The sequence below is a fragment of the Cinclus cinclus genome, chromosome 8, assembly GCF_963662255.1.
Source record: "Cinclus cinclus chromosome 8, bCinCin1.1, whole genome shotgun sequence".
Taxonomy (NCBI): Eukaryota; Metazoa; Chordata; class Aves; order Passeriformes; family Cinclidae; genus Cinclus; species Cinclus cinclus.
Genome location: NC_085053.1, coordinates 13,526,379 through 13,553,020, shown reverse-complemented (window position 1 = coordinate 13,553,020; position 26,642 = coordinate 13,526,379). Strand labels below are relative to the sequence as shown.

The following is a 26,642-nucleotide window of genomic DNA, read 5'->3' as shown; positions in this document are numbered from 1 at the left end:
CTCTGTCTTTTTACCTGAAAGTCTGATGCTATCACATAAAACAAAATACTTGTATCAACAACCACTGTTTTGTTCTGCACTTGAATTATGGTGATTCTATTTACCAGTCAGAACATTAAAACCCAGATTGCTTTCTGACCCTCTGTATGTTGAATTATTGGGAAACATTTTGTTTGGTTTCAGCACCGCTTGGCACCAATTTTATTCTTTCAAATTGTATGCCATTACAAAGTACATCTTCCTCCATTTTCTGCTGTTCTGACATCATCAAATTCTAGTCACTACCCTGTTATACAGTGCTCTTGTTGCTAAGAGCCTCGACTCACAAAGCAAATGGAAATTTGTGCATATGAAGAAAAGAATCTGGTACTATTTCAAGATTCCTCCTGCTGTTTGTGGTGTGTTTCATGTCGGAGATTAGGGAACCAAGAAGTTTTCTAAATCTCAGAGCTCTCTGGCTTAAGCCATTGGGAATGAAATGCTTTCTCTAGACCTTTCTGGTTTGCAGATCCCAAAGATGCACCCACTTACAGCTTTGTTTACTAAAGAGCCAAGGACACATTTAACAAAGCTGAAGTACTGCCTCCATTATACTCCTTTGTGCAGGCACATCAAAGGGAAGAAAATGCATGGAGGAATGTGAGGTGGACAGTGAAGGAAAGGGGGGAGGGAGGGGAGATAACTGTGAGGAGGAAGAAAATAAAGTGACAGAAAAGGAAAAGAACAGAGAATAGAATATAAAATAGAAGAAGGGGGGAAAAGAGGAGCCAGAATGGCCTGGAAAAGAAAAAGAGAGATGGCGTTCCTGCGAATTCTGCGGATAATACTCAGCACATCTGTCTTAATGTGGTTTGATGTCCTGTCATAATGCTGACATGGTGCATCAGTGTAGGGGTTTCTAGTGCAGCATGGTAAGCTCACAGTGTGCTGTTTTACAGGTCCTCAGTCGCTTCTGGACAGTTATAATCAGGACAACAATACCAATGGAGAGGGTAATGCTGCAAGTGAGGTGTAAGTAGATGAGAGAGACAGTGTGTGATGAGAGACATAAATGGAGAAGACAGAAAAACTGGAAGAAAACTGAAGAAGGGACAGGAAGGGCTTCATGAACAGACAGCTTTCCAGAAACAAGCCTTTGTTCTCTTATGGACGGTAAGTACTACTGGCAGAAATGCTCTCTCAAATGGGAGGTGACGGGAGCTGGGAAAGTTAAACTCACTGACCTCAGACGAAAAATGGAGCGTGTGTTTAGAGGGAGTAAACTAAAGCAGGGAAAGTGGAGGTTCATTACTACCTAAAAATGTGGTAGGATATGTTACAGTGACCTGTGCTGGAGAGGTGTGACACTCATTCTGCAGCACTCATCTGAGTAGGTGTAGCACAGTATATATCAACTCACAAAATGTGTCTGCTGTTTGGAAAGCCAAGATAACACTTTCCCTTCAGGGAAGCATACACCTCAGCCACTGTTAACTGGGTACCTGCAGGGTGTTAAAAAAAGTCCAAAGCATACAGATTTGTTCTGCGTTCTATGCAAATTTTTATTGGAGAGGAAGGATGTTTTAGAAATGGAGTATTTTTTTTTCTTTTCCATTCACCATTTCCCTGCTATTTTTCTTTTTAAAATTTTTTAAATTAAACTCAAATTCAGATCCTTTCTTTTCAGTCTCCTCTTTTCAGTCTGGGCTTTCTGAATTAAATGCTGCAATATTAGCTGCCTGCAGTTCCTGTGATTGGACTCCATGGGTGGCCTGAGTAATTTTCAGACAATGGAGCTGGTTCTTTTCTCACTCACACCACTGTAACTCATTGGCCTCAGTAAAGTTACTCTTGATTCACAGTGTTGTGAAAGAAGAGTTGTGCTTGCTCTTTCATATGTTCTTTCATCTCCATGATATTTTTGCTTACATGTATAATTGATTTTCTGGGAATATATCCTGCTGGTGACACGTAGACCTAGGAGCTTCCTAAGACAGAAATAAATGTAAGCGTTTTTTAGGTTGCTGAATTCAATCCACTGCTCCTACAGCACCATGTTATATAACTTCTTTCATAAACTGCTCAGGCTTTAAAGATTCATTATGATCTATTCTTACTACAGTGGGTAAATTCAGACAGAAAGGTTAGTTACATCCTGTGTAAATTTAAAACCACAACTGAACTAGACTTCAAATGCTCTAAAAGTATTTTTCTTTCTCACCTGTGTCTCACTTTCCAGTACAGCAGCTGTGATAAAGGCTTCATTCTTGGCAGAAGGAGTCTCAGCTCTGGGAAAGCGGGATTCTGAAATTACAGGCATACTTTGGAAAGGTTACTGTGTATTTTTCTTTCATGGTCACATCCCTCTTGCAGATTTTAGTGGGGGCAGTCATCTGACAACAAATTTTTACCATACTTGAAGTGCCACTCTGAAAGTAATTCCAGAAGGTGAAGGGTACAGAACAGATGTGTGCCACTCAGCTGAGGCTAGATTACAGCAGACTTTGACTTACTTATCTTGGGCTGCCTTCCAGTAACTACCCTGTTGTAACAAATCCCATCCATTTTATCCAAATTTGCTCTTCATTTATGAAATTAATGGGTCTAATTGACATGAAGTTGAAAATCATCAATATAATCCAGAAATTTTATTGTAATTAAAGGAGAGATGAAAAGCACAGCCCTATTTTTCTCTTACATAGTACAGATAAGATGATTCAGCAGAAGCCAACAGAATTATGCTGCTACCTGTAAATGCTACTGTGGTACTTTCCCATCCTCCCTGTCTTTGCTATGCATATGTGTTGATATGGAATGTCCTGTTATTTTGCATTGTGTTGCTAAATCTCTGTTCTGCAGCTCACCTTAGCAAGCCCATTGCCAATACTTCCCTTCTGTTCTGAAGCTGGGCTTCAGAATTTGCAGCTGTTACCAAGGAAAGTTCCTGGCAGTTGCCATTTAGCAAGGGCAGCGTTGGTTTGCAGCAGCTGGAGGGTGGTGGCTGCACATGACAAGGGAGGGAGGAGGTGTATTAGTTGTGAAAGCCAGACTGTGGTCTTTTTACTGCAGCCAGTTGGCTGTGATACTGCTCTGGTGGCTCTTTATCTCACCCTCTGGCTACTCTATTTCTGATGCAGAGAAAGGTGCATCATGCAAGTACAGGAAGCCTTATACTTCTAGGGCTTGCTGGAAATACTCAAAGTAATTGTGTGGTCTGTTCATGCAACAGTTCGTAGGAGTGGTAGAGCACTCCCTTAGTTTTGTTGGCATTACACTGCTTATAGAATATGGGCTTATGGTGTTTACTCTGAGGTCTCTGGGACTGCTGGACATGGGACATCCCAGGTTGAGACTGCTGCACATATGCAATAACATGATGAGATTATTAGATACCTGGATAAGAATAGATAAAACAAGAATCCTAGACATACACAATTCTCAAAATCTCCCTGGAAAACAATTCTGGTTGGAAAAGAGGACAGACAACCAATCTAAGGCAACCTGGATATGGTAGTCATATCTAACCCTAACTACAGGTCTCCCTTCTACTGCAATGCCTTCATGCTTCCCTGTAGCTAGTTCTTTTTTATTTGCAAATTTGCTTTGTCAAAAGTGTGAGAGTATGCTTATGCTCATGTGCAGAGCAGTTGCTAGTCAGGAATCCTCAGCGCATCACCATCCTCAGCAGCTCTCAACCCAGCACGTGTTATGGGGCTGTTGAAAGAGGCCATTGCCTCTGGTCACAATCTGCTGCGTGCTCAACAATGTGCTGATCTCAGGCCAAGGAGAGAGCAGTGGGGCAGGACAAACTCGTTTCTTTCACCCACGCAGCACGCTGGGCCAAAGGAATTCTTTGGTAGGCTGTGTGCCACAAAGGCCTGATCTAGAGGCTTGGAGAGAGGCTAGTTTTTCATCTAGATGCTTCCTAACCTGTAAGTGCATAATGATGATGAGTTGTGTTGAGGCTTAGAGCTCTGATAAGTGGTCTTTGGCAGAGTTACCAGTTCAGTTTAATACATTACCACTCTCAAGTGTCTATTTTCCTCTGCTGGTAGGTATTACCACACTCTTACAGTGGACACTCCAGGTCACAGGCTGGCATGTTAAAAGAATATTTACTTTCATTGTTGTACTCTGCTAGAATGATCGAGACCTCAGGCAGCTGAGACAAATCACATCTTAAAACACAGCAGCTAAATCTGCCAGAGTTTGTTGTTCAGAGCCTTTGGCCTCTGCTTCTTAACCAAGAGAGGACAGAGTCCTTGGCAGTGCCTGCAGGCCCGAGGACAGCCATTCATGCCTTTACTGCCATCCCAGTCCTCTGTCACCCCAGAAGTCCATATGGAGTACTGGTGCCACAGTTGTTACAACTTAAAAGAGCAAGGAGTATGTGTAAAGAAATTTCAAAGTCACTGATATTGTATTAAACAAAAAGTGAGGCCTGTTCTTTGGAAAGTGAATTAATGAAGAAAAAAATTTCTTGGAATTTTTATGGTTTATGTTATCTTGGAAGTGGTTTATGATCCTGCCATGGAGTTCTTAGGATTTAATGGCTGTTCTGATTCACTAAAAATTGCAGATGTTGTAGAAAATAGGTTGAAATATTAATTTCTATCAAGAATGATATGACATCAGAATAAAACATGAGATTTTAATCTTAATTTCACTAAGAAATTGATTACGTTGATATTGTGTTGATATGGTATTGCTGTCTTTATTTGTCCATCTGTTTTTTGAAATGGAAGGAGATTGGAAACAGGAACAAGATTCGCTTCACTTGTCTGAGGACATCTTGTAAAGTTTTGCTAACAAAAATCAATTCAAAAGCTGGTCAGTCGTAAGACACAAGTCCACAGGAAATCCAACTTCAGTAGTTCCGATGTTTACACAAACACCTGGTAGTTGGTTCATGCCCAGCAAAGGACGGATTACGCCAAGCTGGCTGGAAACAGTTAGAGATGCTGGCATCCTGCCCTGCCCACCTCCCACAGGCTCCCACTTCTGCAGCAGGAATGGCTCAATGCCTCATTAATCAGCACCTGGGTTTCTGCATTTTGCAGATCAGTGCATTAAGGCAAGCCAACATCAGTTTCTGTTCAGGCTTAAGCCAGAGCATTCCTCCTGTGGGAGATGTCTTGCAAGAGAGATCAGTGTACATAGTAGAGTAGATGACTTGTCAGCTACAGCTTGAACTATAGGGTGAGATATATATATTAACACCTTCATCATTATTTTGTTAGAGGTGAATTTTTAATTTATTGATCAGAAATCATTAATGGAAATGTAAAGTAGAGATGGCTTAGGATGTGGATGATAGCAGAAGAATACCAAGAAGAACAGTCATGACCATTACATTCTCTAGTTGGTGAAAGACTATCATATTTAATTTTGTAAGCCTAAGTTTTCTTGTTTTTCAACATAACAGCTCAAAAATGTAAAATTACAAAATAATTTGCCATAAATCACAGCATTGGATTTAGTAAATAGCAAGATTGGCAATGCCTGCTCTCTCTACGATGGGTGCACTCCCATCTGTAGGAGTACTCTGTACTCTGTGCTGTACCGTGCTCCCTAGGAGTCCATAAATGGATTGCCAGGGCACGAACGGTCGCATCAGCATTTTCCCGGTGACATATTTCAGACAACCGGGCTGTGTAGGTGAAAGACAGTGACTAAAACGTTGTCGGAAGATGAGGCGCTATGCCTGACTGGCCTCGATCCTGCCCCAGCACAACCACCGTGTACACGGAGCGCTCGCAGGGGCGGCCGGCGGGGCCCGCTGCCCTCGCGGGCGGTCCGGGCCGGGCGCTGTCCCCGCGGACGCTCCCGGGCCATTCCCTGCGCTACCGAGCCGCGCTCTGCGCGGCCCCTGGCGGCGGCGGCGGCTGCGGGGAGGGGGCGGCGGCCTCCAGCGGGGCGGGAGGGAGGGAGGAGGGTCCGTGGAAGCGGCGGCCTCTCGGAGGCGGCGAGCGGAGCGCGGCGGCAGGTGGCTGCGGCGCCTCGGCCCCTTTAAGGCTACGGCTGCCGTAACCCGATCCCCGCCGGAGCATCCAGCGCCCGGGAAGGGCTGTCCCGTTCCCGACGCCGCGGGGAAGGCATGGAGGAGGAGAAGGCGGCGCCGCAGCCCCCGTAGCCGCGCTCCCAGGTGCGGCGGGCGGCGAGGGAAGGCGGTGGGGCGCTCAGAGGCCGGGGCTGGCGGGGCGGGGGCGGTGCGGCCCCTTTCCCCCGCCCCGCGGGGCTGCGCTGAGCGGAGCGGCCCCTTCCCTCCCTCTCTCTCTTTCTCTCTCTCTCCCCTTCCCTCCCTCCCTCCGCACGGGGCTGTGCGGGGCCGCCTCCTCCCGCCGCCGCGGTAGTGCCTGGCCGCGGCCAGTGCGCGCTGCCCGCCCGCCCGCTGCCTGCTCGCTCATTCCTGCTCGCTCATTCCTGCTCGCTCCTGCTCCTCGCTCTGCCCACTCCTGCCCGCCCGCCCGGCGGCCGCTCCGGGCCGGTGTGAACGGCGGGAGCCGCGGGTGACCGGGACGCCGAGGTAATGCCCGGCTCGGGGGCAGCGTTCCTCGCGGTCAGCCTGGGGCCTCCGCGCCCACCGAGTGTGGGCGGGTTCCCTCTCGGGGCTTTGCGACTCCAGACTGCCTGCGAGGCTTGAGGAAATTCGGTAAATGGTATTGCTGCGGCCACCTCACCCTTAGTACCCTGACATTATAAGAAGCGTGCTTTATGTGCCGAGTGCTTTGGTGTTATAAGAGCAGAAAGCTGAGTGGAGTTTAGGGTGTGAATAGCCATAGGTAGGAAAGGGAACGGGTTAAGTGTGAGTAGCTTGAATTTTATTGTGTTTCTGCTTAGCTGAGCTGAGTAAGACATCAAACAAATAGGAGCTACAGAGCCAAGAACCAAGAAGAGCCCAGCAAAGCTCCAGCACTGCAGATATTTTATTACTGGGCTTATTATAAAATGAGGAAACAGTCAGTAGTCCAGTGTTGCTCTCTGCGGGTTGGTCTGCCAAGTTTTACAGCTATTGGATTTGGCTTTCAGTTTTAAGCGGATCAGGAGAGCGCAGTACTTCATGCGATGTCCTGGTATCAGTAGCAGCTTTACGGTGTAATCTTGTTTGGAAATTGATCCAACTCATCTTGAAATCCTGCCTCAAAGAAAGTAAGGACTGTGGGCCTTAAACCTTGCACTGCACCTTCTTCCCGTGTCTTGTGGCTGTATTGTTATATGTCTTATTTTTGTGATGTGGAAACAGTAAGATGATGAGAAGGTGAATGCTAAATGCTCTTGATGGTACAACACTTGACAACTTTCCTGCTCCTTCATCCTCTTTCATTAAGTGCCAACTTGCTTCTGTCAGGAGTTCAGAGTGTTGTCATATTGGGGGTGAATGGATATTGTTTTTCTTCTGAATTTTGCTGTGGAAAGAGAATTGCAGGAAAACCGCCGCATGTTCATAGCAAACGAAAACCAACATATTTTTAGCTCTTGCGGAATATGATGAAAAATCCTGTGTTATTAGCCTTTTCATAGTTATTGGGTCAATAGAGTAATTTGAAATCACACTAGGCATGTAAGTAATACCTTGCTGAAAAGTGTTGGTTTCAAGTGTTTGGTAATATTTATTTACCTAAACGCTCCATTGAAAGGCTACAAGAGTGGAGTTCTGATCATATGTAGTTACTGTCGAACTGAATGATTAAGACAGTAATTTTGAGTAAGCAAGGCAAATACTAATGGTGTAGAACCAACCTGTATATTGTACTGTTTTTCCTGCATTACAAAGTAGTTACACTAAACCTCTTCCCCACCAGCCTCCCATTAGCTCAAACCCCGTATCAGCTGACAGAACAGTAATCAATGACTATGCAGTTTGGGTGGTAAAGTGTCTGCTCATACATAATCCACAAAGCTCTGTATCTTGATCAGACTTTGTTGTACAGATACAAGAAGATACTTGGAAAAAAACCCCATGGTGTAGTTGAAGCTGCCTGGCTTACTAACTCTAGCCTCTGTTAATTGTCATCAGAAGCTAATTGTGCTTCTTTTAAGTCAACAAGCACAATACAACAAGCTGTTAAGGTTCAGCAACATGAATAATTTTTCTTGTAAATTATAAGAAAATCTGGTAAAAACCAGTAAATTTTCATGTTAAACAGGATACAGTTGAAAACAGCCTAGAGATACGAGAAAATAACATAGACATGAGATCATGTTTGTAGCTGAACACATGTGAAATGCTGTATTTACACCTGGTCCCTGAATTGAATTTTAAAATTGCACTATTAATTGCTGAGGTAAAACATAAAATTATTCTGGACTTGGTAGTTACTATACTTCAACAGCATCTTGATAAGTATATATGAAATCAGGCTTGCAAAACTTGAGCATCTGTGAGACCAACCACAAAGGCTTAGTGATTAATTTTTTTGTTTGTCTTCTCTAAAACCATCATACCTTTCTCCTTCATGAGCATCATGGTCCTGTATTTGCTGAAAGTTGGGTCATGCACTTTCCATACTAGTACCTTCTTTAAAAATTAGTTCCCTCCCCAGGCTCCTTAGATGAAAGGTTAGTCTTCTAATGCATGTCTTTCAAGGGATGCTTGCAAGGTTTGTTTAATTCCATAATCTGTACTAAAATGAACACCTGTCAAAAGATAAAGCATTACTTACATAATATAATCTTCTGGTACTAAGAAAACAAAAAAAACCCATGGTTTTCTCTTGTCCAAGAGATTGTCAGTGTCTTTGAAATGCAGAGATATTAGTGGTCATTGCAGATGAATAAAATGTAGCATCATGAGAATTGCTGTATTTTAGTCAAAAGCATGAAGTAGGTGTGGTTAATGCTCAGTGGTTTTGCTATTTTTTTTGAAGAGAATTTTATTTAACCTGGATTTTGTCTTCCTTCATTAATTAACCAAATGGATTTTTTTTCCTTATGTCGTCCAAGAGAAGACTTGATTGCTACAAGTGAGATAATGTAATAACAAAGTTTTCTCCTTGGGGTTAGAATCTGGAACTGGACACTATACAGTGCTTCTCAGTGGGTTTAAATTGATAGATACTAAATAGTTTTATTCCCTCAAATGTTAAGGTTTTAGAAAATTGAGCTTAACACCCATTGTCTCTGGTACTTTACACTAGGTGAAAAGGATATAAAGTTTGGTTTGTGTTTTCTGTATTCTCGGTAAGTGAAGCTAACGGAGAAGTATGTGGAGAACTGAGAATACTGAATTTTCAGGATTGTAATTGAACTTTTGGTAAACAAAGCGTGCAGGACTTATAGGCTGCTGCATTAGAACAAGTCATTAGAAAACATCTGGTATCCAATTAATCTGATGCCATGTACTGCAGAGTGTGTACGTAAAAATTTTAGTTTGGATTAAAAATGCATTTATGAACTCAATCTTCTGATCACCCCTGTGATTAATGTTGTGTAGCTGTCCCAGAGCATGCAAGCTGGGTTCCTTTTGGATTCAGCTGGGCAGGAAGATGGGCCCTAGGAGCACGTCAAATATGTTCCAAGAATTGAGGAGTCCCTAGGACAGAATTAAAGCTGGTCTGGAGTAAGCACTTGAAATCCACATGATAGAGGCAGGTTTCACTCAGCAAATCTGCTCTTATTTGTCCTGCATTCTGTTTTTTTACATGTAGCTCTGTGGGTACTAGTCAGAAGAAATTTTATTGTCTTCAGTTCTGGGAGAATAAATAGAAAAGAAAGAGGTAGAGAGGGAAAAGTTTGAGACCATTGAACCTTCTGCTTCTAAATATTTGAAGATGAAATTATATTTTTTCTGATCCATGTATTTCAATATACTCACTATTTACACCCTGAAGTGAGAATGTTGTGCTTAATTTTTAAAAAAGTTATTATTTTGTTATTACGGTGGTCTTTTTCCTTTATTTTTTTGCCTCCTGAAGTTCAAGTTTCTTACCATCTGCAATGCAGATACAATTTCAAAAATCTAAGGCATGTTCACTCATTCTGTAATGCATGTGAAATAAAGGTGGATATAAATGTATGATATCATTGTATCACTTTTGCTGACCATTAAGCTGCTGTAGTAACATCAAATGATGCTGTCCTAGAATTCTTCATTTTATCTCTAAATATTTTCTTAAGTAAATCTAAAATAAGTGACAGTGGGTTTTTATAGGTATTTAAGTAATTATTTAATTTTTTGAAATGAAACAGTTTGGCTTTTTTTCCCCTTTCCGGTTTAACTTAATAAAAATTGACATTTTTTGAGTTTGTAATTTTAGCCAGCCTTGGAGTGTAAACCATTTCACTGTCAAGTTGGAGATGCATGTCAGAAGTTTGTGGCTTCTGGGAAAATATCCTTCTGTGTTGCAAATACTGGCAACTCAGGAAAAATGACAGAAACTTTTAGAGACCGACACATTTGGCATTGTTTTGTTATTTAGACCTCATGAAATAGCTGAACATCCAGCAACCAAGAAGCCAGTCAGCTGTGATGATGATAGGAGACTTTCCCCTATGTGTGAAAATGTGCCAGGGTTAGAGTTTTGTGAAGGAAGCAAGCTGGAATGCAATAGCCTGATTGTCCCAGAGACCAGCTCTGGGCTGAGCACAGTGTGAATGGAGAACTGCTGTCTCTGGGAAGTGTACAAACAGAGCTGCTGTGAGGCTACTGCTTCTCTGGGCTGACCCAAAAACCTCTTTTCCGTGCTTACCTGATTCCATTGTTGTGTTTTAAAATCCTGTTGGCAGCAGTCAATCTGGCAATAATGAAAGAAGTTTTAACTTTGAAGGTTCTTGGGATGGGAGTGGAGGCTACAGAGCTGGTGGTTGCCCTGGTCAGTGGTCTTCACTGCCCTTTCTGGGTAGACAAAATGCATACAGTTTTAGATCACAAAAATGTATAATATGCGAATGTTGAAAAAAACAAACAAACAAAACAAAAAAACAACCCTCAAACAAACAAAACAAAAAAAAAATTCAACTTGTGTATCTAAAAGTTTGGGCATATTTTTGCACTGTTAGCAGTTAAGTAGAAACATTGTACAGGTAGAAGCTTTTAGTGAATAATATTTATGTTAATAAGTTTGCTGTCCAAAACACTTTGTTTGCTTGAAATGGTTAAATGGAGGATAGAGTGAAATTACCTTCTGCTTCTCTTCACAGGCTGAAGAACAATGGCTTCCTTCAGCAACCTGACTATTGGCATTGCTGTTGCCAGTTTTACTGTATTTCAACTCCTGTTCCATGTTGTAAGTTCTCGGGTGTCGTCACGAATAACCCCTGGTTTTAAGAATCTCAGCCAAAAAAGGAAGATTGAATGGAATTCAAGGTAAAGTGTTCAAAACAACAACAATTAATGACCTACCTAAAATCCTGGACGCCTGAACCACCTGTGTGTGTATGTGTATGACTGAAGAAAACCCTGTTAGTTAAATGTTTGTAAAGATTAGGGGGCTGGCTCTAGGCACAGGACAAATACTGCATATGAAATGTTGAGACCCCTTCATGGAAACACAGCATTACAAACACTTGTACATTAAATGCTTTGTTAAACAGTGATGCCCAAGTGAAGGTCAGTACAAAAATAACAGTGACTGGTGAGAGGTAATAAATTCAAGGGATGCTCTTTGATGCTTCTAGTAAAGAGAAGAGAGAATAAATTCCTTTCCAAACTTGTATGAAAATCAAAACTATTGCCATTTATTCTAAATCCCAGTGTATTTGTAGTTATGCTTTTGGGAGCGAAGCAGTTTGCTCTCTGTTCTCCTGGTGCTACTACACTGCAGACTTTGATATAGGTTAAGGTTTTCCAAGGAATTTAATGAAACTTTGGTGTAGTATAGAAGAGAGCCGGGTTCGTGTGTGTGTTGTTGGGGAAGGAGTCTGCAGGAGGAGGAGGGGGAAGCTATAGCAGACACAGGGTACACATGCAGGAAGGAGTTGTGGAAACTCAGTCCAAAAACATTCCTCACTCTGTGTTTCTGTACTTCCAGCAGTGAGATGGATGCATGTGCATTCCACTTGTTTCCTCAGATATGGGACTTCTAGAAACTTGTTTGACCCGTGAGTCTTTTAAGCCATAAAAGGAAGTGTAAAATAGTAACTGACAATGGGATGATCAATGAGGTTTTATTTGCAACATACTACTCTGAAATGGTGTATGTAGTACACAGGGTTCTCCAGTTGAAATTAATTGATATAGTATAACTTTGAGTGGCCTATTATAACTTCAAAATATTTTTTCTGATGTTTCCCAAATTTAAAGCTCAAAAATGTGTACTGTGTGGTTGTCACTGCACTCAAAATGCATTAATTGCATTTCTATTCCTCCTCAGTGCTGTTTAGTATCAGATGTATACTTTTGAAGTTGTTTCCATTGTTCTAGGCAGCATTAGCAACTCAAATAGCCTTGCCCTTCCATTTGGCAAATGTCCACTCGCAGTGTTCTTAAAGGCACCATCCTGATTTCATTTCCATCTTTGAATAATTACCTATCTGCCAGAACAACTGTGCAGGGTGCCAGTTCACAGTATCAGTGCATCTTAGGTTTATCTCTCTGTTACAATTAACAATAGAGGCAGACAGGGAAAGTAAATGAAATTGTTCCCATGTGAAGCTGAATTATTGTCTATAAGCCACATCAAATGGCCTTTAATTGCATAATAGGCTTTATGAGAACTTGTCCCATGCCTGGTAGCACTGTGCTAGCGTAGTGCTTTGCATAATAACATGAATCGTTTTACACATCACAAGTGTGCTAGAAATAAACTGCTCCATAATCTCTGGGCTACTTTGTAATAAGGTGTTTAACTGCTCAACTTGATACACTACCCCAGACTATGTCGTTTTTTACCTCTTTGCACACTGTTTTTCTTTGGGGTTGATAGCAGGATGTAGATGTTAGCACACAGATGGGTTGAGGTATCCTGAGCTTCATCCAGTTTGGGAGTTAGAAGGCATGAAACACAAAGCATGGGTCATCAGCATCTTGTGGATGTTATAACTGAGGAAGGCATGAAGGGAAAGAAAAGCTAGCTGGGCTTGTGTTACTTCAGCTCTGCTAACCAAACACAGTGCTTTGTCACACTGCCCTGTCACTCCAGTATTTCAGCAAAATGAAGAGAGGCCTCAAGGAGTACCTTGCAAGTTCAGAGAATGCAGATGAGTATGTATTTATTCTGCAGAGAGCTCTGCAGGTAGGACAGTTACTATGTTCCAGTAAAATCAGTTGGCTTCATTTAAATTATTTAAAAGTAGATGTTTGTTATTTTGTCCTGTACTGAGCTGGTGTAGGGAGTGCACACACAAATGATTCTGTTGGCAGTGCTAAGGAAACTGGCACAGAGGATGGTTATGCATTTTTATCAGCTCAGCTGGGTCTGGAAGAGGGCATCTGCCTCAAATGAGCTGTAGCATTGAAAATATATTGTTGCAGTTTGAAGGGCTTTGTAATCAAGCATTTGAGCTGCAGCTCTTGACTGTGTTTTCCATGCTGTCAGTTTGTTCATTCTGACCTTCCAAGAATTATGAACCAATAAAATAATTGCTTCTGGCATCTAAAGTATGTGGATACTAAAATTGAGTTAAAAACTGTATTTGGTCGCAGATGTAGTGTAACTCTTGAAGTTGTTGTGCATATATTCCTGTTACCTCTCCTATAATACATGCTTTTACTGCTATTAAGTAGCTGTGAAAAAAAATGTATTCAGTAATAAAGGAGCAAGTCTACAACCTAGCATTGCAACTTTTTTTTTGTTTGCAGCTTAATAAGGAGTTAAAGGATGCAAGCTTTGAAAAAATTTCAAGGAAATGCACAGAGCTTGATAGCTTGACCTAGATTCCTTATTGAAATGGACTGTTCTACTATTTCCCTTCTGCCCTATCTTCTATGCAGAAGCTTCAAAGTCCAGAGCTAAGGAGGAAATCTGCTGCTTTTTCTTTTATTTCACCCCCATTAAGTGCTCTACTTGTGTATAGCTTGTATTCTAACCACTAAGGTTCAGATAAACAGCCTCTTCAAAGACAAATTTCTACTGTAAACTAATGAGCTATATTTTAGGACAAATTTTCCTTCTTTCAGCGTTATCCTCTCCTCAAGTTCAAAAGCTCCAGGTATTTCTTAAACACTAATATTGCATGCTGTGCTTTCTTTTTGAAAAGAAAGAAAAGTTCCTATCATTCTTAATCATGTGTTAACAAGAGTAGGTCTTTTAATTAAGCTATTAATTATCATTAAAATTCAAATAATTAAAGTTTCTTTCTTTGTTAAAAGAAGAGAGGGCAGAAGTGCAGCCTGTGCTGTAATGATTATTAATTGTTCTCATCCAGTTTTTGACTAGTCATATTACACTAATCTCCATTCATTTTCTGGAACACTATTGAAAAAGCTGCTGAAAATAGCACAGTGACATTCTTGAAACAAATTGTAAATACAGTCTCTTTTATGAAAAATTACAGTATCTTCTACTGCCAATAGATAATAGTGTAAGTTCTGGAAATAGAGTAGGGATTATAACCTCTTTCTTTGCAAAGTCTTCTTCAGGAAGTAAGATGCTTTCTTCAAATCTTGCATGGTAGAGCTTAGACTCCTGAGAGTGCCTTAAGGATATCTAAAATATTAATGACTTACAAATACATGTATTCAATATGTACAAAGACAAGCACAATAACTAACAGCACCTGTACATTTGTGTGTATATTGTTGGTGCTGTGAATATGGTGTGAAGTGTTTTCAATCACACTGCACTGAACTTCTCATCTTTCAAACAGTATCTGTGATTCCCTGTAGGTATTTTTTCAGGTCACTTTTTTTTTCTTTTTAGTTACATTTGGAAAGTGGGAAAGCAGACAGTAGCTACACAGTATTAGGTGCAGCTTATAGTTTTGTTAAACCCATGGTAGAGCAGGAAGGTTACACATTTTGGACCCGTGCCCATTGCATTGTTCTACCTTCCAAGAATACATGAGGACTGAAAGGGCAGGAATGGCCCTGGCCTGTGTGCTGGCAGAAACCCTGCTGGGGCTTCTGTAAATAGGTATTTCTCTATAAGTGCATGCTTGTTAACACGCAGAGTTTATCTACACTGTGCAAACTGGAGACTATTGTCTTTAGGGAAAAAAAGTGTGTCTAGTACCCAGGTAGGGACAAGGCAACTTTGATTACTGTGACTTATTTTATATTTCCCTTGTCTGATGCAAGGCTGCTAATTTATATAAACCTGTAGCTATTATACCTTGGGTACTCAGCTACAGCCTCTTGTTATATGAGTTTTCTTTTTGAAAACCAGAATCTACTTCAAATGCACTAGAAATTCTGAATCTTAGGATTTTTCATTTAATGCCACCTTTCAAACCCGAACTAGACTTATAGGTCTTCTAATTTGGTGCCTGAAAGGAGAAACCTGCTGTTGCAGGGTGCCCAGGCTTATCTGAGTATGAAATGGCATACACATTTTCCAGTAAATGAGACAATACAGAAAACATTTGATAGAGAGCTAGATGTCACGCTGCCTTTAGGATGCATTAATATATGGGATAATTAGAGGAAAATTTAGATCTATGTTACTTTTAAGACTGCTTTGTGTCTAATATCAACAATCCCACTCCAATCTAATAGTTTCCTTCTTTTTAACTGTTTTTTCCTACCTGTCATTGTGTATGTGGTTGGGTGTAGCATAGAGAACAGATGATTGTCTTCCACAGAAGTATCTGGATGCAGTTGAGAATGCCTTTGGAAACACCCTACCTGAAGTACAGTATGGCGAGTTGTGAGTGGCAGTACCTCCTTGTGACTGTGATCTCTTTTTCAGGACAGTGTCCACATTCCACGCCTTGGTGGTTGGAGGGTTTTGCCTATATATTTTATTGTATGATGATGCTGTTAATGCTGACCCTCTCTGGTAAGGCATGTTACATATATGTTGTAGTTGCACAATAAAAGAGCATAATTGAGAAGAAAAAAAAAAATCCTGCACTGTATTAAGTACTGAATGATTGTTTCCTTTTCCATTAAGATATGCAGTTGTGATGTGTTCATTTTTATGTCTGTACTATTTGAAAATTTGATAACTATTGTGTTAGTATTAATGGCTTCATTCGGTGTGTCTCTGAAGTGGAATAGATAAAATACAAGCAATTGATTTGAAATAGCATATTAAATTACTAAAGAATAAACTTGTTACTGTCAGTCAGTATGACTGAAACTCTGGTGTTTACAGTAATAATTTTAAAGTGAAATTGAAACGCTGTAGCAGGTCTGAATAGTGCATATCTGTGTGAAAGTTCTCCACTGAGCCCTGCACAGGGTTTGGGCTCAGTGGAGGGAGAATGTAGCATTGCTGTTAGGTAATACCTGAAAATAGATACAGTAGATCATAACAAAGACTGGAGCGTTGGTAAGCTCCAGGGAAGCATCAACTCACAATGTGTGTGACGTTTTTTGATGGTCTAGGACTTCTCATCAGACTTTTCCTTTTTTTTCTGTATGTACTAGAGACTAACATAGATGATGTAGAAATTGTTTTTGTGGTAGTGAGAATCACATGGTAGAAAATGTGGAGGTGGTAGAGATCAGATAAGGAGAGGGAGAAGACGTAAATAAGTGGATTAAGTTGTAGCTTCACAGGAGACCAGGCTCTTTCCTATTCCTGTTCACAGTCATTACAGTTTTTCAAGTTTGATGTTTGATTAGCATTTTATATGACTCTGTATCTGCAAAGAAGTTTGAAGAAAGTCAGTCATATGCACTTTTGTTTGTTCTGTCTGCCTGTTCATGTGTCATTCATTTACCACACATACTTCCTTAGCAATCACCAAAGAGGTAGTTCTTCCCATTTGCTTATTCAAGTTGCTCCCTGTTTGTCTCTCTGGGCTCTTGCTTGCATCAAAACTGGCCTGCAAGCATCAGGGCTCATTAATTCCGTTGCACCTTCCATTCAAGGAGATAGGTCAGGAAATCTGGAAGCTTTTACACTAAATTCTAAGTTCTCCATTTATTGAGAATAGTTTGGGATTCTAAAATGGGCCCTTTTTGAAGGGATATGACAGATGGACAGTGCAGCCATTTATGTTGTTGAAGCGTTGGTTTAGAAAGCCTAGGGAAGATTTGGTACAAATTACCCTCTGGGGGGGGGGGGGAAAAGGGAAGTGAAGCATTCCCTGTCCCATCCAGCTGAGTCGTGTCTGCCATTATATGAAATTGGTTCCCTGATACTCAGTCCTTTGCATGCTCTCTGGAGAATATGAAGGATCTTGAGCACAGGCTTAGTCTTGGTGGTGATGTGCTGAAGTGTGTTGGGACCCCTTAAAAGTTTAGTTATGATGCTGCAGCTGGGAGCTCTCACATGAGGGCTCTATGTAAAGAGTTTCTGCTAAAGTTATGAGAACATATCTATCTATATTCTATGTCTAAACCTGAAGAAGCACTCAGCTCACAACATGTGTAGTTTATGAAATCAAGTTTTGAAGCCATGGAGAAATGTTCCCATTTCAAGCTGTATTTAAAAGAGCTTCTATGGCAAATTTTAAGAGATTGAGTGAATTCTGGACTCTCCTAGTAATGACTTTATTTCATCTAACAGCACAATTCTGGTTTTGCCAGTCTATTTTCCTGTAAACTGCCCTCTCACTGAGGGGAACAGTTAGTTTTAGACATTAAGAGAGCTTTGCAATTTAGTGATCAGATTGTAATAATACAGGAAATCTCTCCACTGCTTCATTCCAATAGGATTAAGAAAAAATAGTTAAGTAATAGCATTTTGCTGTGTTCTGGTTGAGGCAGGCTTTGTGTTGGGGTTGGCTGTAAGCACAGTTAGGTTCCTTTTGTCTGGAAATGTTTATAACAAGGATTGCTTTCACAGCTTGCCTTGAGCAGTTGACATTTTATGGATCTATTGACCTCTCACTTGAAAACCAATTCATATTTACACATAACATATCTAGATTAGTTGCACTTATTTAAAATTTATTAAACCTATTTAAAAATTAAGTTACAATCCTTATGCCAAGGAAAAGACTTGCTTATCAGACTCCTCAAAGAAGGAATGCACAGAGCACAGTAGAGGGAAGAACAAACATTGCTTGCTGTAATGTGGATGCTTCCTTTTCTTGAGCTGTATTCACAAGTTTGGGTTTGTTGAACATGCTAGAGGAACTGAAGTTTTGTGTGTGCTACTAAGAGCTTTGTCTGCTGAATGTTTGGCAGCCAAAGGGAAGGGATAGAAGATGTAGAAACTGCTCTGAAAAGCATTTCTGCTCAAAGCTTCTTTGGCTCCAGAAAACTGGCAAATAATTGCTTTCCTGTGTCCTTCTACTCTGTTTATTCCTATAAACATCCGTCTGATTATGAATATGAAAAGCACCAGCTGAGCAAGATATTTTTGTCATCCTTACCAAGTTTTAGCACTGGCAGAAAACAAAAGTGGAGATGCAGAGTGTCAGTTAAAGGGCTGAGAGAGCAACTGAGCTGTTCTCTTTTATCCTGAGGTTCCTGAGAAGCCAGCACGGAGTACTTGCTGGGTTTCGGTTCAAATCTCTAGCAAGGCTCTTGGGGCAGTCTCTGTGCCAAGGCAGGGGTTGATCCTGATTAGGGTAGTTAGTAGGTGTCTTGTGTCTGGGTGGAAAAGGAATCTACTTTTAAGATTAGAACCCTTCTTAACTAGATTGTATAAGCTCTTGCTGATGAGCCAAGAATAATGTGTCCTGATGGGCATTGTGTTTGAGATGTGTATATCCTTTGCAAATTAGGCTGTAACTATGTATTTTTGGTATGTTTACAGGGGTGATCCTTCAATTGTGAAGCTGAATATTGCTATTACTACAGGCTACCTCATTTCTGGTAATTATGCAACATGTGTATATAACATGCATGACCTGTTTATTTATATTGAGTCACTATACCTATATGTTTATCCTGAGCCACTGTGGTGAAGATGTGATATGTGCATACAATACAGTCTCTATTGTGGCTTTTAAAATTGCTAATGGATTTATGGGTTGTGGTGAAATCACAGGATCTTGCTAGCAGATGTGAAAGATGGAATATCTCCCCAAGCACTGAGGAAATGCCACTGTGTGGCTTTGTGATGGTTTGATGTGCAACCACCAGCTCCAGCTCAGTTTTGTCCTTTGGCCAGTTGAGAAGGTGTTAGAGCAGTGCCCTTCACTCTCTTCATGGTGCCTATAACTTGTAGCTCTTCTGTCATGTGTTTCTTCCTGTGACCTCAGAATGCTGGCAGAAGAATTTTAGTAACCCTCAGTACAAGCTGAGGCAAATGATGCTGAAGGATCCTGCCTGGCCATCTTTTGATCTCACTTTTAGCTGAAATTCAGTAATGTATAAAGCATTAAAAGTTTTAATTATTTACTTTGTATGTTATTTTGTTATTTATTCCTACATATGTTTTGTGTTCTTAATTTTGCTGTCAACTAAACTGACATGAGAATTTTGCTACAAAATGCTTTGTAGCTTTCTTTTATGTTGTGTGGGGATAATACTGACCTATCAAAGCAAAGACTTGTGACTTGGACTATTCTCAGTGAAAACTGCTCATGTTAGGATGAAGTCTCTGGTCAGAGACTGGGCCACAGACTTGGTTGTCTCATACTAGATTTTTCAGCCCAGTGGAAGTGATAATCTGGTGATCAGCATACTCAGTTAAACTGTGCATTACTTTGTGTCTGGGTTTTTTCATAGTTTCAACTGCCATGTTTAAATTAATCAGTATCTATTTTTGAATAATTATACATTAAACTTCATTATGAATTAATGAATGCCTTTGAACAGGCATCTCAACCTGACCACTCATTCTCTCTCACTTCCCTATATAGTTGATGTTTAATTATTTATAGGAAGTGAGCAGCTATGTCAGATGATGTACAGCCCTGCCTGATGGTAGCTAATATTAAAGAGATCAGGGCACACACTGGACTTAAGAAAGGCACAGGGGTAAAGTCTTTGATTTGGAGCCTTGGTCAATAATGTTCCTGTCCAAAGTACTTATTTGCAGAAAGTAGGGACAGAAGTTGCTTGCTCCAGTACAGAGAACAAAATATTCTGAATTCTCAAACCATCATGGGAGAAGAAAGATTTTGTTGTTGTTGTTTTTGTTTATGTTATGTTAAAGCTTTTTTTTTTTTTTTTTTTAAGCACTAACTTGGGTCTGCCATGTCACTTTTGCAGTAATTAGAACATTGGGATTTAATAAAACACATATGCTTCTTACTCCAAATACCTCTTGCAAAATATTTTTGTTAAATGGTTCCAAATTTGCTAATATACTTTACTTTTTGATTCAGAGGTTCTCCTTAATAGATCCCTGCATTTGTTGCATATATTTGTATGTTTGCTATGCCCCTAGAGACCTGGCGCTTTTTTTAACGTAATTTGTTCCAGATTTTTGGAGTCATAAGTGTGAAGTCACTGTGAGATTCAGGATCCACCTTTTCTTTCCAAAATACTTTAGCTAAAGTTATTGTGTCTGGATTTCCATAGATGTGGAAAGTAATAATTTATGGGAATTGTTGGGATACTATTTCCTAATGCTTTGTCTGAAGTAAAACCTTTAGGATAATGATGTTCTCTTCAGAGATCATTAATTCAGAGGGTTTCTACTGATGCCATATCTTGCTATATTTCTGAAACTTAGAGATACTATTCTCAGGTCAATGATTGTATAATAAATCTTTATAGTTATTTCTCTTCTCTTGTAGATCTGTTGCTTATTATTTTCTACTGGAAGGCAATTGGTGACAAATTTTTTGTAATACATCACTTGGCAGCTCTGTATGCTTACTATTTTGTACTGGTAAGTGCTGTATTTTCTTGTAACATAAACAGATGAGATTAAAGAAACAGCTTTTATAGACCTCAATGTTGAAAAAATTTTTCATTGGTTAATGAAAGGCATACTTAGACTTTGAATCAGTATTTTTAAATGTTTTCATCAGTTATTTGTGGTAAGTACATGCCTTTTCAATGTTGCACTCCAACAGAAATGTGTAACTTTGTTGAACTTAAAAACCCTTCTCAGGTTTTGCTGTAAGAGACTTTGACAGAAAGGCTTTTCATACAATTATAGATCAGGGTTTTAAATAGAACCACAAACTTGAATATTTAGTTGGAAATTTAGAAGGAAATGGTTTCAAGTGGTTATGTTCTGCTTCTGTCTCCCAGGTAACAAGTGAGAGGATGAGGGGAAATGGCCACAAGCTGTGCCCGGGGAGGTTTAGTTTGGATAGCAGGGAGAATTTCTACACTGAAAGAGTGGTCAGGCAAGTGTTCAGGGAAGTGGTGGAGTCACTGTCCCTGGGAGTTGGAAAGGTGTGTAGATGTGGCACTTGGAAATACAGTACAGTAATGAGCACTCAGAGCATAGTTAATGATTAGACTTGATCTTGAAGGTCTTTTCCAACCTTTATGGTGTTTTCCCTGCCTACTGTGTGGTTTTTAGTATTAAAAGTGTCGAGATGCCAGATTACGGTCAGATTTCCCATGTAATGTTTTAAACGGGCTGAAGTACACTGACAAGTGAACAGTCTGTTTCTGGTTGAAGATAATTAAATTTACTAATAGTATCATGGATGAAAGTTAATTAGAGTGGACTATTAGATGAATGAAAATACCACTACCAAAGCTAATCCCCTATGCAGAAAATTCATTAGTTGTTTCTGGAGGAAATGGAAAGCATAATATTAGTGTGAACTTCTTTAAAAGCATTCATTGCTATGTGGGTATAGCTTTGCCTGTGGATGTCAGTGTGTTGCTCTCAGTCTGTTGTCTTCAGAGAAAGTTAGCCCTAAGTATGTTACTTCCATATTGCCTTTTGAGGATAGGAAAGAATTTGATTAAACAGACAGACTTTCTGTTTAGTGTAGTGCTAACTGACATGAAAATCTTGAAGTAGTGCATATTTGCTTGCTTGGTGGGGGAAGAGGAATCATGACACACGCTCCATAGGTTATGCAGGAAACCTAAGGAAATTTAAAAAAAATAGTCTTTTTTATCTCTACATCAGCAAACTGCTGCTTACCCAGCAATTGTGTAAGTGGGTACTGTTTCCAGCACAACCAATTGATAAGGCAGATCAAAGTGTCATCTGGAGGAAAGAGCTCAGCTGGAGGGGGTGTGGTGTGGATGTGCCCCACAGAGGAGCTGGGCAGGCAGGCACCTGGCAGAGCTGCTGGCAAGGGCCACCCCTGCCCTCTGCAGGAGGGAAGAAAGGGCTTCATGTGCCCTTCCTGCTGTCAAGTAAGAGCTCAGAGTTCGTCTTGGCTTTGGCAAAATATGTTCTTGAGACAATGCAGGGATGTTTTTCTTCAGCATACAGTGTTTCTGTTTGGGCTTGTTTAAACTTTGAAAAATCAAATATAATTCTTTCAGACAGTAATACTATCATGATAATTAGTAATCTTTGACTACTTGTGCAAGCCTTCTCTAGTTAGCTTTTCGTGGCCATTTAAGTAAGAATCTACTGATTGGAGATAGCTGAAGGAAAATTGCAGATTTTGGGATAAAACTTGCTTTAACACTGTAAGAAAGGTGGTCACAGCTGGCAGACTCAGTTTGATTAAGGAAGTTGAGATGATGTGTAATTCTGTGTATACTTAAAGAGTCAAATGATAATTTCACATCTACGTTGTTGATTTTTTGTATGTCTGTTTTGCTTTGCTAACCAGAGCAAAGGTCTGCTGGCTTACTTTGGAAACTTCCGTCTCCTGGCAGAGTTCTCCACTCCTTTTGTCAATCAGCGGTAAGTGGCTAGGGAGGTTTTTCCATAGTTCTTCTAAAATTTAATCTGCATTACTATTCAGTCACTTAGGAATTATTTTTGTAGTTGTGAAATGTCTGCTGAGAGGGAATTTATATATATTGAACTAAGGATTACTACATGAAAGTCTTTTTTGCTATGAAAACTGTGTAGATGCAGCATGGTTTTTACTGTGTAGGTGCGACAGTATAACTAATGTATTCATCCCTGAGTTCCTTTTAGATTAGACGAGGCTCGGTTTGAAACACCAGCTTTTAAAAAATAAAATATTCTTTATTAACTTCTGTACATTCATTTAATTTTTATAATAAACCAATCTTCAATATGGTTGTTTTTTTCTTGGTATCATGGACAAGGAAAAGAAGCAAGATAATATTGTCATCAGAACCCTTGAATGGAATTGCACTGCCCTGTGTAATTTGAAGTTTATTTTCCAATATTCCACACACAGAGATCAATATAAATATATGCATATGAATATCTAGAATAATATAAATGTGTATTCTTTATTTGGTTTTAAAAATAGTTCTGGAAGTTATTATGAGCACTTAAGTATATCTGAAATGGTTAATCTTCACATCTGTGAGTAGAGAAGAACGGGGCTAAAGCTTTTCCTGCAGAGCTCAGAGTCAGAGCCTGCCCTGGCAGCTGGTTCAAGTGTTTTGCCTGATTTGCTGCTGTATCAGAAAAGGGGGCTGATGATGCCACATACTGCAGCAAGGGGAAAGCTGTCAGTGGAGTTTCATGATGCTGTGGGGAGGGTGGCCTCTCTCCTTACTCTGTAGCCACCAGGACCCAGCTGGGGGTAGGGATTTGCCCCAGAAAGATTTCACCTCAGGTGAGGGGCTTTGGTACACAGCAGGGCTGCAGTCTTCTCCTCTTCCTCCAATTTTTGCAAGGTAGAAGGAGAACTTTCAGTGTTTCAGATGCCTTTTTCTAGATCATGCATTTTTGAGTGTATTTCTGCTTTACTACTTCTGCAAGTGTGGCATCTGTTTTCTTTTCCAGATGTCTGGTGGAGAAAGGATAAGGCAAATAGAATCTGTATTCCTCCTGCAGTCAGGCTGTTGGCCATTACTGCATTGTGACTGTAATCTCTGAAGTGTTTTATGACACTGTAGCATTCCTCAGAGATCTAACAAATGAAAAAGATTGTGCTGTGGTCCCTTTTGAGCATTAGTTTGGTAAACTGGAACTTACAGGAGGACAGGGTGGGATAATGGAGTTCTCCAGAGGCTGCTGTCCTCTGCCCTAGTGCAGCTGACTGGGAGATATCAGTCTTAGAGCCTGTGCTCTGTACACAGAGAAACTAAAGACTAAACAAACACTTCATCAAACCTAATGAAGAGAAAAGGGTTTATGTTGATATTTGTGTCCTGGTGAATGGCTGTTGTCCCAGCTTCTACCATGGTAGGATGTCATCCTGGGTTCAGGTGGGTTCCTACACTGATGCTTACCTTTCAGACTGTGGTGTTAGAAAGAGCTGTAGCATATCTGGCTATTAAAAGTAATTTATGTTATACTTTTAAAATACCTATGGTGAGATTATGGGTCTTTGAATACCGACATTCCGCACTCTCTCAGAAAAGCAGAAATTGCTGCAGGAGATAATGAAGTCCCTTGCACTAAGGGATGGCATCTCATTAGTGCATGATTTTTTTTTCCATTAAATTTGAAGTGAATCAGACCCTTAAGAAAGTAAGTAGTGGATAATGATAATGACTTACATTATGTTTCTTGTTTGCATTCTTAGTCTACCAAAAGAGCTCCTATTAAAATGTAAAAAGATATTCTAATCTTAGAACTGTCTGTGTATTTCCTGTCTGTGTTGTTTGGGATCTCTAATTGGAGGTTGTCTCCATGCCAAGCATTTAGATCTTTTAATGTTAGTATCAGCATTTATGTAATTAATTCTGAACTGTGTGGGTAAAATTGTAATGGTAAGTGTTATTTACAGACTTTTTTTAATTTTTTTTTTAATTTGCTGGGAAAGGGAAGTTGCTAAACACATGTCCAATTACCTACACTGGCACATTGCAGTATGTTTGAAACCCATTTTTTGCATTACTTTTTGATTCTGCATTGTATATATAAAATTAGAAGTAATGGCTTTGATTGTTAATCTGACCAAAACATATCAGGTCTTTCTCTTCATCGTGTCACTGTTTCTGTGGTGAGGCATCCTGCTTCTGGGCTGGACTGCCACCTCGAGTGCCTGGTATTAATTGTCCTAGTTGCATGCTTAATGAATTTCTAGAATATTTCTATTAGAGCTGGATATCTGGAAAATATTTTTAGTGTATTTATAATTGCCTAGATTGTAATCTATAGGTAATTAAATTAAAAATTACTTTGAAAACCAGGTTTAGAGCTGTTTTGTTTTTTTTTTTTTTTTTGTTTTTTTTTTTTTTTTTTTTTTTTGTTAAATCATTTTAGCCTTCTGTGATATTGGAGGAAAACTGATTATTTCATTCTCTTCCCCATCCCCTATTATGAATACAGTGATTTAAGTTATTTTGCTCTGGTCGTGCCTGCCATTGCTGCACAAATTTCACTTGTTTATTCTGGTTCAAGTGTGAATGACAAAGGATTAGAGGAGTTTTTTGTTCCTTTTTCAGCCTCCAGGTTCTGTGTGCTAGGCAATAGATAAGTTATGCCTGTCTACTATATCTAGGAATAAATATGCAATAATTCTTTCTAAAAGACCGTTTATGACCCAGCAGTAGATGGAGAGGCAGTTTTTAGATTTATTTTCATTGGATAATGTTCCAAGTTGTGACATGATCAAGAGTTCACAATGTTTAGTTCTGAAAATGTTCTGGTTCTTGGCTGAACAGAAGCAGTCAGAAAATCCCAATTACAAGAAATTAGAGCTCTATCTGGATTACCAAACCTAAATGCAATTTTAGAGTTCCTTTCAGTGGGACAAAGAATTTTACCTGCTATCGATATAAACTATAATAGCAAGTAATAATTATGTCATTACAATTTTAAAAGATAGTTTTATTATTGTATATTACACAATAGTCACTGAAATGCACACAGGCTGTCAGCTGGTTCACAGTTCGTAATAAGATTTTCTATGTGTTATTCTGCAGTATACTGGATATCATGCTCTGCTTAAGTGGTGGGGGAAAAGTGCAGCCAAGCAGAAGGATTTGTAACTAAGCCAAGAAAAAGTGCAATAATTTAGAAATTATAAAGGTAGAAACAATTAATACACGATGAATTAAAAATAAACATGAAGTACAATAGTTTTTAATGAGATGACTTCAAGTCTGCCTGGTATTTGTGAACACTTCTTTTGCAGGTGGTTTTTTGAAGTACTGGGATATCCCAAATCTTCAAAGGCCAACATCATCAATGGTATGCTGATGACAGTTGTGTTCTTCGTGGTGAGGATTGCCGTCATGCCTGTATATTACAGCCATGTAATTTCTTCATTTGGAACAGAAGGTTTCCAGAGATTAGGATTTGCAGCCCAGAGCGCCTGGATTATCTCAAGTGTTGTCTTGGATATTATGAATGTGATGTGGATGGTCAAAATTGCAAAAGGATGCTGCAAGGTTATTTATCTTATTGGACGGGAGGAAGCGAAAACTCACAGAAATGGAAAATCTGCCTAGAAATCATACATAAAATGAAATTTCTGCTACGAAAACCATTTGGGCTCACTGAAACAGTGCACATTTCTGCCATGGAATGCTCCTATTATGGAAACAAGGTGTTACCTCTGTACTGACCTTACTCTTTCCCTAGCCACACTGCCTGCACGCCCAGGGCCACGCTTTGCGGATCCTGTCCAGTGAGGAGCAAGAGCAAAAGCTCACACAGATGAGTTCCACATGCCTGTTCTAAGCAGTTGCAAGCATCAGAAATTAGAAAGGAGCAGACTGGTTACTTGCTTATTGTCCAGCAGTG

At 40.0% G+C, this 26,642-nt stretch overlaps 1 protein-coding gene across 1 annotated transcript; it reads left to right on the top strand.

Moving 5' to 3' along the window:
- The first annotated feature begins 10,517 nt into the window (after positions 1 to 10,517).
- On the top strand, positions 10,518 to 26,347 carry TLCD4 (TLC domain containing 4). The gene is made up of 6 exons (XM_062497571.1): positions 10,518 to 11,284; positions 15,765 to 15,854; positions 18,732 to 18,790; positions 20,665 to 20,759; positions 22,630 to 22,703; positions 26,032 to 26,347. Exons 1-6 carry the CDS (start codon positions 11,130 to 11,132, stop codon positions 26,345 to 26,347), a joined length of 789 nt encoding a protein of 262 aa, XP_062353555.1. The 5' UTR covers positions 10,518 to 11,129.
- Positions 26,348 to 26,642: the final 295 nt, after the last annotated feature.

Bases quoted from the DNA above. Each gene is read 5' to 3' on its own strand.
- TLCD4 (XM_062497571.1), top strand. From the start codon at position 11,130: ATGGCTTCCTTCAGCAACCTGACTATTGGCATTGCTGTTGCCAGTTTT. The intron at 11,285-15,764 runs GTAAAGTGTTCA...TCTCTTTTTCAG, and splicing joins AAGATTGAATGGAATTCAAG to GACAGTGTCCACATTCCACG. The intron at 15,855-18,731 runs GTAAGGCATGTT...GTATGTTTACAG, and splicing joins GTTAATGCTGACCCTCTCTG to GGGTGATCCTTCAATTGTGA.